At 38.5% G+C, this 15526-nt stretch overlaps 1 protein-coding gene across 6 annotated transcripts in view; it reads left to right on the forward strand.

Annotated features, from left to right (window-relative positions):
• Positions 1-15526, forward strand: part of NFKB1 (nuclear factor kappa B subunit 1) — a 122060-nt gene that overhangs the window by 14816 nt on the left and 91718 nt on the right. For 4 of the 6 annotated variants that reach the window (XM_004263570.4, XM_033402102.2, XM_049708849.1 and 1 more), the window contains exons 2-3: positions 8307-8352; positions 12817-12892. In XM_004263570.4, coding sequence (XP_004263618.1) covers positions 8314-8352; positions 12817-12892 — 115 coding nt within the window. In that variant the 5' untranslated portion in view covers positions 8307-8313. Of the gene's footprint in view, positions 1-8306; positions 8353-12198; positions 12218-12816; positions 12893-15526 lie in introns of those variants that run through there. The other 2 variants (XM_049708847.1, XM_049708848.1) reach the window with 2 other exon arrangements.

Here is a 15526-nt window from a genome sequence, read left to right on the forward strand (position 1 = left end):
TGTGGTAACGGGCAATAAATTTATTGGTGGATCACCTGGTTTTATTAAGATGAGTTTAGAGTAGCCCTTATTCTAGGGTATATCCTTTACTCCCATTGCATGGTCTTCTGAGGTCACAACTGAATGTTAAGATTGTTAAGTGACGTCTCTTCACCCTAGATGATTAGAACTTCAGTGTCTCTCAGAAGTTCCGGGAACTTCTGGAATCTCAGTTCAGCTTATCATCATTCCCCCTTGTCCCTGGATCTGGATCCCCAGCAGCTATTTTCTAGTAGGCGCTGCAGAATCTTGTCCTGCACTAGCACAGTTTTATATTTGGCCAGTGCCCAGAAGTGACCCCTCTGGAGATTTATGAGCCTCTTTCTCTGTGTATCTCTCCTTTCTGATACTCTCCCCTGTGAGATTGCTGCTCTCTATTTGGGCTCTACGTCCTTGTGTCATAGTTTGGAATGTGCCCTCAGTCAAAAAGTGAGTTTGGAACACACCTCAAGTATTTCCATTCTCTTATGGTATACAGCCTTATACTGTCTCTTGTCCAGTGTCTTAAATTATTGCTTCAAGTATTTTGTATAGCTTTACATTTGAGTATGGCAATGGGGCAAGTTCAATAATTGTTAGTGTCATGACTGAAACCAAAAGTCCACATTTGAACAAATCTGGAATTGCACTGTTTCTTACCATTAATGCAAAGGTAATTTTTTTAAAGTACTTATTTACTAATTTCGCGATTCAAAGAAGTAAAACTCTATTATATTTAGGCATCTATATCCAGTTAAAAAGATGATAAATATATAAAGTTAAATTGCAGTAGAACAGTATGTTGTTCAGTGTGCAGTCATCGATACACAGAAGTATTATAGCCCTTATGTGGACTATAAAGCTGCAGGTTACAGAGGAAATATAGGGTTTCTTGGCAAATGTTGGATTTCAGTAGAGGCTTGAGGACTGGGTAATATTTAAGTAGGAAAGGTGGCATTTTAGGATGCAGGGCATACTGTGAACAAATACACAAGATGCAAATGAGCAAGGCATTTTTGAATGATCAGTCTGCCTGTTGTAGAAGGTTTTGGTTAGGATGTAGTATTAGGACATAGTGGAAAGCCCTCAACCACTCAGCATATTATATGATAAGCATCACCTATTAAGCATTAAGAGCCTATTAAGGTGATGCTTATAGTACAATATGGTGAACGGTTGAGGGCTTTCGACTTGGTCTTGTAAGTAATGTGGCAATAATGTGAAAGAGGCTTAAGGAAGAAGAAATACCACAGTAAAGGAGAACAGTATGGAGGCTATCATTGTTATTCAGAGGTAAGGCAATGAATGTTTAACTAGGGTGTAACAGTGAAAGGAAAGTGCAAAGGAGGGGCAGATACAAGAAATAATACAAAGAAAAAAATCAACAGAAATTGATTATTGACTGGATGGGTGTGAAATAAGCAGAGGGAAAAGGAGAAAATGTTGAAGTTTTGGCTCTGAGTACAGGAGAGAATGATATATTGGCAAAACCTGGAAAGTCAGGAATGGGGCCCATTGCCATAGGAGTGATGAATTTGGTGTTAGATAGTAGGGAGTTGAAAGGATTAAAAACATTATTGTTTTATAATGGTATCACTGCTTAAAGCTAGCAGAAATTCATTAATATTTATATTTTGAAGGTTTTAACAGTGCTAATTTTATTTCTGTTTATACCATGGTGGTTTTGCCTCTTGTCCTTCTTTCTTTTGTTCCGCTGGAAACTGAATAGGCCAATAAAGTAAAAATGAGTACAAAGAGTGTTCTAAATAGGACCCTAACAAAGAAAGTGTAATTATTGAATCACCAAGATGTCTAACACATTCCCCACATACCTGCCATTTCCCATGACACTTACCGTGTTGCATTGTTTTTGCCTGTCTTCCTACTTACTAAACTGTTGCATTAGTTAGCTTTTGGCTACATAAAAAAATCACCACAAAGCTAACTAAGAAACAAACATTTGTTATTTCTCCCAGTTGGGGAGGCTGTCTAGGTCATCTGGTCTCGCCTGGCTCTGGGGATCTCTGAAGTCTTTCGGCTGCTTAGCTGGTGCTGTGTGGTCCAGGGGACCCTCTGCTAGGACTTCCCCTCACTGCACCATGTGGCCTCTCATCCTCCAGTGGGCTGGCCCAGGCTTATTCACATGGCAGCTGTGTTCCAAGAGAACAGAATGGTTGGTCATTGCAAGGCCTCTTGAAGTCTGCATTTAAAACTCACCCTTCTACCTCACTGTGTTGGTCAGAGTAAGTTACAGCCCTGCCGAGATTCAAGGGATGGAGAAATAGATTTTTCCTCTTGTCAGGTGGAGTTGCAAAGAATTTTTGGCCATTGCTTTCAGTCTGCCACAACTGTTAGCTCTGTGAGTACAGGTACTGCTTCACTCTTGTGTACTTTGGTATCTTTGGTAACTGACACATAGTAGTTTCAATATTTTTTTTAATGAATGACTAAATTAATGAAAACATTCAAGGAGCATTTCAATATACCTTAATTTTAAATATGTACTACGTACTTTTATCATACCATTAGTGAGTGTGGTGTTTTCTGTGGGCAGCTTTCAGAGAGAATCTCTTTATTCTCTTTCTATCCTTTGAACTTGATCAATGGAGACATCTAAAACAAAACAAAACAAAAAGCAACTACCACTTGCATTAACATTGTTTCGTATTTTTAACTTCACATTTGGTTGTCTCAGGAAGGACTCCCTTAAGTTTTGTGTACTGTCACAGTGCTGTTCTGCTTTTCAGGGTGTGCTATGGGTAGACTACCTCCAGCCTGAACATTCAGGAGACCTAGAGCAAAGATGCTGTATTAAAATAAAGTTGTGAGTCCAGAAGGAAAATCAATTCTGCCTCTTAGACAAGTGATATTCGAATCATAGTCCGTGGAGTCAGAGCAGCCAGCATTACTCTTATCAACCTGAGCGAATGGCTTCTTCTCTCTAAACCTCAGTGTTCTCAGGAATATTGTGAGAATTAACTGAACTATATGAAGCACTATCTCTAATTCCTTACTCATGGGAGGTAGTCAGTAAAGTTTAGTTCTTTCTCCATGTGAACCAGCATACTATCATGACACTGTGGCATGCAACTGGGTTTCTCATCCTTGGCACTAATGACATTTGGGGTCGGATATTTCTTTACTGTGAGGGGCCATCCTGTGCATTATAGGATGTTTAGCAGCATTTCTGTTCTCTACGCACTAGATGCCAGTAGGACCACCTGCGGGTTGTGACAGATGAAAATGTCTCCAGACATTGCCAAATGTCCCTGGAGGCAAAATGCAAACATTTTATTCAGCAGTGATAAGGGTTAGGATAGGGAGGGAATGTGGCAGTGTATCAGTAAATGTGTAGGACGGGGAAGAAAAATACTTGATTCTTCGCAGAGTGCCTATACTCTTACTGCCTATTATTCCCGTAATTTATTATAAACATAATGTTTACGGTGCTACCTAATAAAATGGCTAACATTTGCTATGTATCCCTAACTGTGCTAGTAAGCTTTGCATGCCGTAATAGTTGAATGTTGTTAGATTGGTATTCCATTGTAAACAGGGACCTTATCTTATACCAGCTCCAAGCACAATGCATTTGTACTTATTAGGTAGCTATTCTATGTGTTAATTGGTCATATTGTACCCAACTCAAAAAATAGGGAGCTGAGGGCTTCCCTGGTGGCGCAGTGGTTGGGAGTCCGCCTGCCGATGCAGGGGACACGGGTTCGTGCCCCGGTCCGGGAGGATCCCACATGCCGCGGAGCGGCTGGGCCCGTGAGCCATGGCCGCTGAGCCTGAGCGTCCGGACCCTGTGCTCCGCAACGGGAGAGGCCACAGCACTGAGAGGCCCGCGTACCAAAAAAAAAAAAAAAAATAGGGAGCTGAAAATGGATGGAGGAGTGGAAAAACATAGAAAATGAGTTTATACAAATCTAAACATGGTAGGACACAAATATTCATTCTTTTTCAAAAACTTTAAAAAATCAGCTCTTCTGAGAAAAGTAACTAAATCACCATTAACTTTACTTTTCTTTCATCACTAAGTCAGTATATCATCAGAAAGATGTAAATAAATAGCCACTTTAACGTTAATTTTTTTTTCTATTTATTACGAAGAGGATTCCAGTAGTGCTTAGAAGTTTTTGATTCATTCATACTTTATGTTTTCTTCACTGTATATCATTAACCGTTAAAGATGTCAGAGTTAAACTTTAAATTCAGGACAGTGTTTGATTTTCTCTTTTTTTTCTATTAAAAAATATATTTCCAATTACATAATTAAGTTAGAAAATTAAAACAGAAATTTATAACTTAGGGAGTAAAAGTCCCTGTGTTACTATATATGGATGTGAATTATTATTTTTAGCAGTTACATAACATATAACTATGAATGTAGCATAATTATAATTAAATAATCTCCTATCAAAGGACTTTTAGACTCTTTCCAGTTTTTTGCTGCAGTGAATATTCTTGTACTTATTTTTTTGCACACTTGCTCATGTAATTCTTTAGTACAAATTCCTGGAAGTGGAATTGCAGAGTCAATAGACACTCTTTATTTGAATGTTTTATATTATATGTAGTACACATACAATGTTTCACATATGTAGTGCATAAACCTTACAGCATGTTTCCTCCAAAAAATTCCTCTGTGGAAAGAAACTCCAGTATATTCTTTCTCTTTATTTATTATCCAACAGAGAGATGGTAATAAGTCACTCTTTTTCTTGTAATTTCATCCAAGATGAGGTACTAAAATTACACCTAAGTGATGTCCATTGTGGCTGAAAATAAACTTGAAAATGGAGACACTTGATCTCTCTGATTCCCAACTCTATTCTCTAGATGGTACCTAAAATTCTGTTTTTCAAACTGCAGGTCGTGACCCATTAGTGGCTCATGAAATCATTTTAATGGATTTTAATGGTAGTTGTTTTTTTTAATGAAATCTAATAGAATATATTTTCTTACAGTGGGCCCTGATCAAAAAGTGTGAATATATCTGATCCTAGAAAATTTCCCCAGTTACAAGGAGGGGAGCGCCACCAATTCTACCCTTAATCGTCCAACCCTGTGGCCTTGGTTTTGCTGCCCTCACTAAGAACCACTTATGCTGGCCTTTGATGTCAGTGGTGGAATTGTCACAGACGTGTGGAAAATAATCCATTAGGCGTTTCATGCAGAACTCATCATATATTCAGAACTTAGCCAGTTACAACATTATGTCTTTCATGTGAGAAATACAAACAATTCGCTCAGGGAGATATTTTAGTTATTGCTAGCTAGCTGTATGAATTTTCATGGTGTGAACATTTTTCTGGAAGCCTCACTGTTGGGGGAGAGAGATGGCAGAGCTTAGGCCCATCTTCTCACCAGTCAACCCAGTGTCTCCCGTTCTGTTTCAAGGTCCTTCCTCAAAAGCACAGAACTGTGTGCAAAGGGAAAGTGAGGGGAAGGGCTGGGGGAGCAAGGGGGCAGTAGAGGCTTTCCCTGGTCTTTCCTAATCCTTCAGTTCCAAAGGCTTAGTTGGTATTTCAAAATTTTGAAATAAAACCTGCTCTTACAATTAATGCAAATATTATGGTGATTCATCCTTTCCAAATAATTCTTGGTTTCGTTTGACATTTTATTTTTAAATCATGAATTAACATTGACATCACTCTCAGCCTGCTGTTACCTCAGCTCTTCACAGTGAACTCTGTCTCACAGAAGCTGTAAAAGTTCAGATTTTAACCGTCACCCAGTGTCTCTTGGGCTGCTGTTAGGCTTTTAAAACCATGATCTTTGGGCACTCAGTCGTGCATAAATCACGGGGAGGATATTGGAGGGAGGACTGTATTTAATTTGGTGTTTTGTCCTGTGCTTACGATTTAGAGATCTTCATTGAGGTGTGCTGTACAGTGGTGATCATGATAATAACCCTGCATCAGTTCTAATAAAGTAGATTTAGTTGAGTCTTTAAAATTAGGGTCAGGGCCACCTTACATTCAATCAAAGTTCAGGAAACCATCCACAGGTTTAAATATATACATAAAATCAGTGTAATAGAGGTTCTGAACAGGTTCTGTCAGTTTAACAAGTCAGCAGTCTCCCTTTGCCTTTAAAGACTGTGGGCTAAGATTGAGAGGATTCAAATGATCAACCCACATTAAAGGCAAAAAAAAAATGGTCTTAATATTTTTCTTGGAAGCTTTTTGGGCTTCTGTGTTCTAAGAATAAGAATTTTTCACATGGAATGTTGTAACTAGTGTTAACACTGTATTTCAGTGTAACACTATTTACTGGTATCCTTCATATAAGTGAAAATTATGCTAATGATTCTTTAATATGGATATATACTTAAGTCCGTATAAAACTCCAAGTTTACAGAAAGAGTTATGATTTAGGTGATTTGTTCTGTGAATAAGTATTTATTAGCTAACTAACATATTCCGAGCACAACAAAATTCTATTCCTTTCAAAGGTCCATCCCTTATCAAAGTCTTTCATTTGCAGATGAGGAAACAGAGGCCACAGTGGGTTAGTTATATATCCAAAGTCACACACTCAGCAGTGGAAGAACTCTTGAATTTCTAATGATTTAATTCTTCTTCACTAAAAGGTCTGTTTTCCTTTTTTTTTTTAGCTGTTTGTCTTAACTACAGCTGTTTGTAAATCTTCAATCAATAGTTTCTTGTTTTAGACGAATATTTTCTTGCAAATCTGCATGGCATTCTTGTTCTGTAGAACTCAGAGCCGCTCTTTTCCCTTTTGTTGAAATTCAGCACTACTCTGCATTCCACTAGGAGCCCTCCGATGCTCTTTCCCTCCTCCCCAGTCACAGAGGGCACTAGCAGGAGAGGATTTCATTGGAAACCGGAATCCTCTTTGGAGGACTTTGGAATGTTAAATGATATATTCATTAGAGTGAGGGCTAAACTGTTCTAACAAAGAGACCCAACAGTACACCCGGTTAAAGAACACAGTTTTTGATTTCTTTCTCACATCACCATCAGTCTTAGCTGCCATTCATCATCATGTAAGTGCCAGGTCTTCATGCCTAGGTTTTAATCCAGTGGGACAGAGAAGAAACAAAAACACGGAGGAAGGATGTCAAGGGCCTTAAGTCCAGACCTGGAAATGGCACACAATAAATAGTTCTGACATTCCACTGGCAAGCGTTTCTTCTAATGACCATCCCTAACCCCATAGGAGTGTGGGTGGAGTATACTCTGGCTGAGTGTGTTTCCAGTTACAACTCTATTACTGTGGAAAAGGAGAGAACAGATTTTGGTGGACAGCTAACACTTTGGGACAGGCCCAGACTCAAGTGCCGTTGAATGCTTTATAGACTTCATGAGAAAAAAAGAAAGAGAAAAATTGGCTTCAAATCTTTCAGCTCTGTTTTTTTTTTTTATCTTCTAGGTTTTCAGGCAATATGTCTAAACTTTGATCTAAGTAAATTTAACTAGAGTTGTCCTATACATATTTAAAATAATGATAAGGATATTTCTTAAGTAAATCCAAAATGATATGTGATTTTAGATACTGTTTTTATCTGGTCATGTGGCTCTTAATTTTTGTCAAGGCCTCTGGGTAACAGAAGATTGCTAGGGCCTGTGATGTTTTAGTATCTGGCTGGGGTTGAGTAAATCTGAGACTGTAGCCTTGATAATAAGGGCTCTTATTTTTGTGCCTTTTGCTTGCATGTTTAATGTTACAGTGTTTCTGGACCACTCTGACAGAGGAAGTGGCCTGCAGCAGCGGAGTGCTCTAGGGGACAGAGCACGGCACACTGTAGCCGTCCTACCCTGTGCTATGCAAAGCACTGATCAGGCCCTCTCACAGCAAAATGACCCCCTCTGAGCTTCTCAACTCAAGTGGCACGTAGAAAGTGGGGAGATAGTTCTAGGACTATCACAGAATTCATGAAGGGTTGGAAAATAACCTATACAAAGAGCTAAGTGAATCTTTGAAGTCTAGATGGTGACAAAAAGAAATGGCCTCTAAGAAATCTAATGGCATGATTTTTATACAGAGGATGAAGACTAGTTGTACCAAACTCCAGGACAGTACTGTGAGGTTGACATCAGTGTTGTGGGTTAGATGTGAGTGGTAATTCCTTGATTACGCAATATTTCTACTGTTAGATTTAGATTCCAAAGAGGAACTACACCATATCCCCCTCCTAAGGTCTTTAAAAAAGGGTTATACTTGGTCTTACTGGAATAAAGCAGTTTACTCCTGCATTGTGGAATTTTTAAGGTTCCTTCCAGTTTTACAGTTCAGTTTTGTATTCTTTTGATGTACAGCTCCAGAATGGCAGAAGATGACCCATATTTGGGAGGGCATGAACAAGTAAGTATTTTAATAATCTCACTAATAATTTTTTGTAAATGTATTCATATTTTAAAATATACAGAGGCAACAATAGTAACTATCAGGGAAACTCTAAAAGTGGTAAAAAATTTCTTTTAAATTGTTTTTCCTTTCCCTCTATGTAAGGTCTGAGAGGACATGTCATGTAAAATGAGTAACTTAAACCCTGCTGTCACATATTGTTGCATAAAAGTTATATATGCTTCAGATCAAATGATAACTACTTGTATTAGTTTCTTAGGGCTGCTGTAACAAATTACAACAAACTGGGTAGCTTAAAACAACAGAGATATATTCTCTCTCAGTTCTGGAGCCTAGAAGTCCAAAATCAAGATGATGACAGGGTTAGTTACTTCTGGAAGATCTGAAGGAGAACCTCTTCTGTGGTTCTCCCCTGGCTTCTGGTGGTTACTGGCAGTCCTTGGCATTCCTTGGCTTGTAGCTTCGTCACTCCAGCACATTGGCCTTCTTCCCTTTGTCTCCTCTGTGTTTCTGTATCCAAACCTCCTCTATTCTCTTGTAAAAGTACCAGGCATTGGATTGAGGGCCCATTCTTTAGTATGACCTCATCTTAACTTGATTACATCTGCAAAGACCCTATTTTTAAGTAAAGTCACATTCAGAGGTATTAGGAGTTAGGACTTGAACATACCATTTTGGGGGAGAAGACAAAGTATTTATTGAAAACTCACCTAATGAGGCAGATTGGTGTAGTAAAAAGGACTTAGAATTCAAAGATCTTAACCAAGTGCTGGCTGCTCTTAAAACTTGAGGAATTACTTAGCACCCCCCTCCCCTCTTCACTCACAGGGATCTTTAAAAGACTTAATGGGCAATGAATGTGCTTTGGGAATGTAAAACTGTTCATTATAATTATATTTGCAATTATAAAGGGATACCAGTGTCCTTTTTTTTTCCTCCTAACTTTGTACTTGAAAATTTTCAATTTCAAGCCTGTAGAAATATTGGATAGTCCAACAAATCTTCGTTGGTTGGTAATATTTTGCCCTATACATATATATGTATATTTATATATATAGAAAGAAAGAGATTTATTTATATAATGTATATATATTTAATGAACCATTTGCAAGCAATTTTCAGACTCTAGGGTAATTAAATATTAAGTGTATTTAAAATACTGATATTTATTCATTCATGAGCTGTTCATTGAGGCATTACTATGTACCAGAACATTGGCTAAGGAGGGGTACAAAAATGTGACACATTTCAGGCAGCTGCCATTCTAATAGGAGGGACAGAGACATGAATAGTTTCCACATGGTGATAAATGCTGTAGTTGTAGTCTGCACGGTATGGGACAGAAATGTCCAGGAGGATCACTCCGTGCTGCCTGGGAAGAAGAGGAGGGTTAGGCAGACTTTCCAAAAGAAGTCTATGTAAGCTGAGATTTGAAAGATGTAATTTGCTAGGTTAGACAAAGAGAGGGAACACTAGGTGCCAGGACACCCTGGTCCGCATTTTGTAATCATTTCACACTTAAACTTTAGCCACCTAAAACATGTATTTCCCAAATTTATGCATGCAAAGAATCAGAAACCAAAAGCGAAATATTGGGTTGGCCAAAAAGTTCGTTCGGGTTTTTTGTAACATCTTATGGAAAACCCAAACCAACTTTTTGGCCAACCCAATACTTTTTTTTTTTTTTTTTTTTGGTGGTACGCGGGCCTCTCACTGTTGTGGCCTCTCCCGTTGCGGAGCACAGGCTCCGGACGCGCAGGCTCAGCGACCATGGCCCAGGGGCCCAGCCGCTCCGCGGCATGTGGGATCCTCCCGGACCGGGACACGAACCCGTGTCCCCTGCATCGGCAGGCAGACTCTCAACCACTGCGCCACCAGGGAAGCCCCAACCCAATACTTTCAAAGGGATTTAGTATTACTTCTTTAAATAAAATAGACTTATATAGCATTCGTTACTCTTGATAATGTTCTGATTGGTTTAGAAAGAATGAGTATGCATTGCTTTTCACATTAAGATACTTCTTTTGAATTTTATTGTACAAATGATGATATAGGATAAATCTAAGACCATTTGCTTTGATTGAAGCATGTAAAGCATTTGGCTACTCATATTATAAAAAACCTGTGTTTTACCTTTCGCTTTTAATATGCTATCTCTAACAATTAAAGGCAAACTCTAACCAGCATTAGGGTTGGTCAGCTTAGTTTTAAACCATGCTTTCCTGTCTATATGCAGGAAATCCTAACAGCAAGAGATGGTCCTTTATGCCACACAAGAGTAAAACCTGCTGAAAACATTCATTTCGAAAGCTTTTCTTAAGTGGGCGTTTTTGTGATCATCAGCAACAGAAGTTGGGCATGTTCTGATATTTCCATTTTTGAAGGGAGAGGTCCTTGAAGTTTATTTGTTTGTTTCCTTGTCTCAAGATTAATGGTATATATTTCCTGAAATGTGCATGTCCTCAGTGTTTTAATGTATTCTGGAATTCACTCCCCACCGCTGACCTAATGCACAGTGCAAGCTGCAGCACACAACACAGCTTCCCTCTTCTTGTCTGAAGTGGGGCATGTGTCTCTCCTAAGATCAGAGTTTTGGCCCTCTAACCACTCGTTTTAGCTACCTGCGGGACCATAGGAACTATTTTTTTCTGCTAGGTCATCTTTTCTGCTCTGGGACTGATGAATTCTCTCTGTAAGGTGGGGCCCATTTTTATAATAACATGTTTTTTCATTCCTTTATTTCCTTTTTAGCAAATGGTGAATTGTGTAGATGAACTTCACTCTGAAGCACTGAAGTGGAGTACATTTATTGTTCCTCAATTGAAAATTTGCATACCTCACAACTGGATCTGAAGCCTTCTTTATTTAAACACTGCATTTCTTAGTCTTGATTTAACTAGGCATACAGATTCTTAGGTACCCAAGAATGTCCAATAATATGCTAGTAAAGAAAAGAAGTAAAATATTTGTGTTTTTTAAAAAAATGTCAGCTCCAGCATATTTACTAACTAGCGTATCATAAAACAATGAAACATGTTTGGTTTCTGTGCTGTCCACAGATGACTTACTTAGGTTGAAATAAATGCCAAACTCAGAAATATGAATTTTAAATCCTGAGTGAACTAAGTGGGAAGAAAGTGTTTCTCTTGGGATAAGTAATTATTAGTAACTTATTGTTAGATTATAATTCAATCAAAATATATTGTTTGCCCACTGTATTAGTTTTCTGGTGCTACTGTAACAAATTACCACAAGTTCAGTAGCTTAAAAAATACAAATTTAGGGCTTCCCTGGTGGCGCAGTGGTTGAGAGTCCTCCTGACAATGCAGGGGACGTGGGTTCGTGCCCCGGTCCGGGAAGATCCCACATGCCGCGGAGCGGCTGGGCCCGTGAGCCATGGCCGCTGGGCCTGCGCGTCCGGAGCCTGTGCTCCGCAACGGGAGAGTCCACAGCAGTGAGAGGCCCGCGTACCGCAAAAAAAAAAAAAAATTATTCTCTTACAGTCTGGAGGTCAGAAGTCTATAATCAAGGTGTTGGCAGGGCTGCATTCCTTCCGAAAGCTTTCCTTACCTTTTCGAACTTCTAGAGGCTGTTTGCATTTCTTGGCTTGCGGCCCCTTCCCTCATTCCACCTTCCTGCTTCCATTGTTGCATCTCCTACAGTTCACTTTGATCTCCTGCATCCCTCCTATAGGGCCTACCTGGATAATTCAGGATAATCTCCCCATCTGTATATTCTTACCCTAATAACATGTACGAAATCCCTTTTGCTATATGAGATAGCATTCACAGGTTCTGGGGATTGGGATGTGGATGTCCGTGGAGGAGCCATTATTCAGCCTGCCACACCCACTAAATTCCAGGTATTTTGTGTTGTGCTAGGTAAATAAAGGTGGAAAAAAAAAAGTGAGGGAGCTCAGTGCTCAGTTATCTGCTCTTTGGACTAAGTTGTATTTTCAGTTTTTCTGTAAGTTGTTCTAGGGCTGCTACCTAATTCTTTCAGGCCTTGAAGTTGGATGGCTAGAGGAGGAGTTTATTTATCATCATAAAAGAAATACAGATTTCTAGGATTATCTTCTCATGCTTATATTTCTAAGAGAGTATAAGCTTTAAATCATAAATTCAACAAATATTTAAGCATCCACTCTGATAAATGTACACTGAGTCCTGCAGATATACCAGTAAGCAAGCTACACCATGTCCTTACCTCTGTGGACTTTACAGCTAGGTCATTCTTCTGAAATCCCTTTGTCACATAGCCGCCTGTAAAGTTCCATACATATGAGAACTTAGCTAGGTCTCCTGAGTGTATTTTTTAGATTCTGATTTGAAGTGTTTTCGGGTTTTTGGTTTTGGCTTTAGTTTTTGTTCCTGTAGTTAAGTTTTAGGTATTTCAAGTTCAAATTTTTAATACAGTGTTGGAAAAATAATGACTGAAATATCTAAATTTTCCTTTTTATAGATGTTTCATTTGGATCCTTTGAATCATACAATATTTAATCCAGAATTATTTCAACCAGAGATGCCACTGCCAACAGGTAAGAAAATTCCTCATCCCTGTTGCCTGTCATTTTGCTTTTGCTTTCTTTAAATTCAGGATTTTCTGTACATTCTTTTAGAAAGTCAGTGAGGTACCTGGAAAGGAAATGGTGATTTATGTTTTAAAAACCAATCTTTTGGGACTTCCCTGGTGGCGCAGTGGTTAAGAATCTGCCTGCCAGTGCAGGGGACACAGGTTTGAGCCCTGGTCCGGGAAGATCCCACATGCCGCGGAGCACCTAAGCCTGTGCGCCACAACTACTGAGCCTGTGTTCTGGAGCCCGTGAGCCACAACTACTGAGCCAGTGTGCCACAGCTACTGAAGCCCACGCACCTAGAGCCAGTGCTCCACAACAAGAGAAGCCACTGAAATGAGAATCCCTTGCACCGCAACAAAGAGCAGCCCTCACTCGCTGCAACTAGAGAAGGCCCGCATGTAGCAACGAAGACCCAATGCAGCCAAAAATAAAAATAATATAAATAAAAAATAAATTTATAAAAAAAAAACAATCTTTCAGTATACTTTTTTGGACTGTGTTTGCACAAACATGTTTGACCCCAGTTACCCATTGTATAACTGACAGTTGTTGCTGATATCTGCTAGCACAGCTCAAAAGGAATTTCTTTATTCCATGTAGGATTTTTCCTTTCACCCAATCTTGTTATCTCTGGTGTCTTTATAACTCCTGTTTCCTTTGTCCCAGGCAAACATGAGGCAGTCTCAACTCCTCAGATCTATTCCAAAAACACTTTTGAGTACCTATTGTGTGCCAGCCAGTATACCAGACACTGGGAACATAAATTGTACAAAAATAATAAAAGTCATCTCAGTAGTGAAATCATCTTTTTAAAAAGCTTTTTGCTTTATGTTCTGACCAGTTGGATAAACTCATGAGGATCATCCTTCCTCCTAACATGACTCTATTAATTATCCCCATCAACAAATTGTTTAATCTCATATGGCCGATTAAAAAAAGTCAACTCAGTCTCTGTTTTTATTTATTGATTCTTACGTAAGCTTGTTATGATAGCTCTTTTTATGTGCTCTTCACTTCACCGGGGGACTCGCCAGATGTTCACAAGCTATGTGAGTCAATTTTGGAAGTTGTATGTAACAGAGAGTTGTGCGATCACTGAAGTGGGCATCAGCTATTCTGTTTACCATGGATTTGCTTGTCCTCAATGGGAGACTTTATCCAATTTGTATCATCGTCATTTAAAATTAGTGGTGTTACTCTGGCACTTCTCATGTTTTAGATCAGATGTTTTTCTGCATTTTTATATCTATTATTTCTAGAAGTTCATGGGAAGGGAAAAAAGTAAATCTGCTGTACCTTCACCTTCATTAGCTTCACGAAGTGTGCTGCTGAGCCCTTTCTCTCTTTACCCCACAAAACATATTTTGTAGGCTACTGTACCTGAGATCTCCTCAAGTGCTGTCCAGTATAAGCTCTAGGTCAGCTTCCTGTGAACAAGTAAATGTCTTGGTAGCGTCTGTGTTTCATGTGAACTTCTTATTCTGAGGATCAGAGTCTTTTTCTTGGTACTGATACTTTATTGAAAACATAAAAGGTTCTGACCTCAGGAAGCATATTCCATTTAATGCCTTGTAGATGCCAAACAATATCCTGATGCAGATGCTTTCTTAGTGTATTTATTTCATCAAGTTTATGGCGATAGAAATAAGATGATCAAAAGAACTATCTCAGTAAATATTCTGTAGTCAGAGCTTCATGTTGTAGGAATTATTTAGCCCATAACATTAGAAAAACTTTTATAATTATACCTCAAAATCATATTTTCCAGTTATTACCTCATCATTTTTATTGTCACATACTTTCCCTCTGCATTGCAGTGGCATAGTTCAGTTTTTATAAACCAAGATGTATGGATGTTTTATTCACATTTTAGAGGGATAGAGAGGTAATATAAACCAGTATTAATTTGTAATTTTCATGTAGACTGTTTTATATTTCTTGAAATCTAAAACCATTAGTAGTTTTGCTACTTGTGGAAAACTCTATCAGATATGGCACGACTGCTAGGTCTATAACATTATGCTGTAGGATGTCAGTTCATGGCATAGAAATGCGGCCAAGGAAAATTGGCATTAAAACAAATATATGCACATCAAATCTAATTTTCTAGTTGATTTAATGTTTGAGTGTATTCCCTGAAAGAGAAAAAATGGCCCCATTTCACTAATAAAATTCCCAAACCTTAAAATTTCACATATTTAAAGGAAATTAAATCATACAGCAAAAATAATAGCAAAACTTCAAGTATTTTTAGAAGAGTTAATAAGAAGTGAGAGACTTGAAGTTTGATGTAAATGTGTTCCAACTCCTCTATATCTTCCATGGCATCCAAATGTTGCCTTCTTTTTTTTAACTGAAGTATTGTTGATTTACAGTGTTGTGTTAATTTCTGCTGTACGGCAAAGTGATTCAGTTATGCATATGTATACATTTTTTTATATTCTTTTCCATTATGGTTTATCACAGGATATTGAATATAGTTCCCTGTGCTATTCATATACAGTAGGACCTTGCTGTCAAATGTTGCTTTCTTAAAGACTTCTCTTCTTCATAAGTTCATTTAGCTTTCTAGAGGGAATGTTAATGAATAGATTT

Source organism: Orcinus orca, chromosome 4 (genome assembly GCF_937001465.1).
Source record: "Orcinus orca chromosome 4, mOrcOrc1.1, whole genome shotgun sequence".
Classification (NCBI taxonomy): domain Eukaryota; kingdom Metazoa; phylum Chordata; class Mammalia; order Artiodactyla; family Delphinidae; genus Orcinus; species Orcinus orca.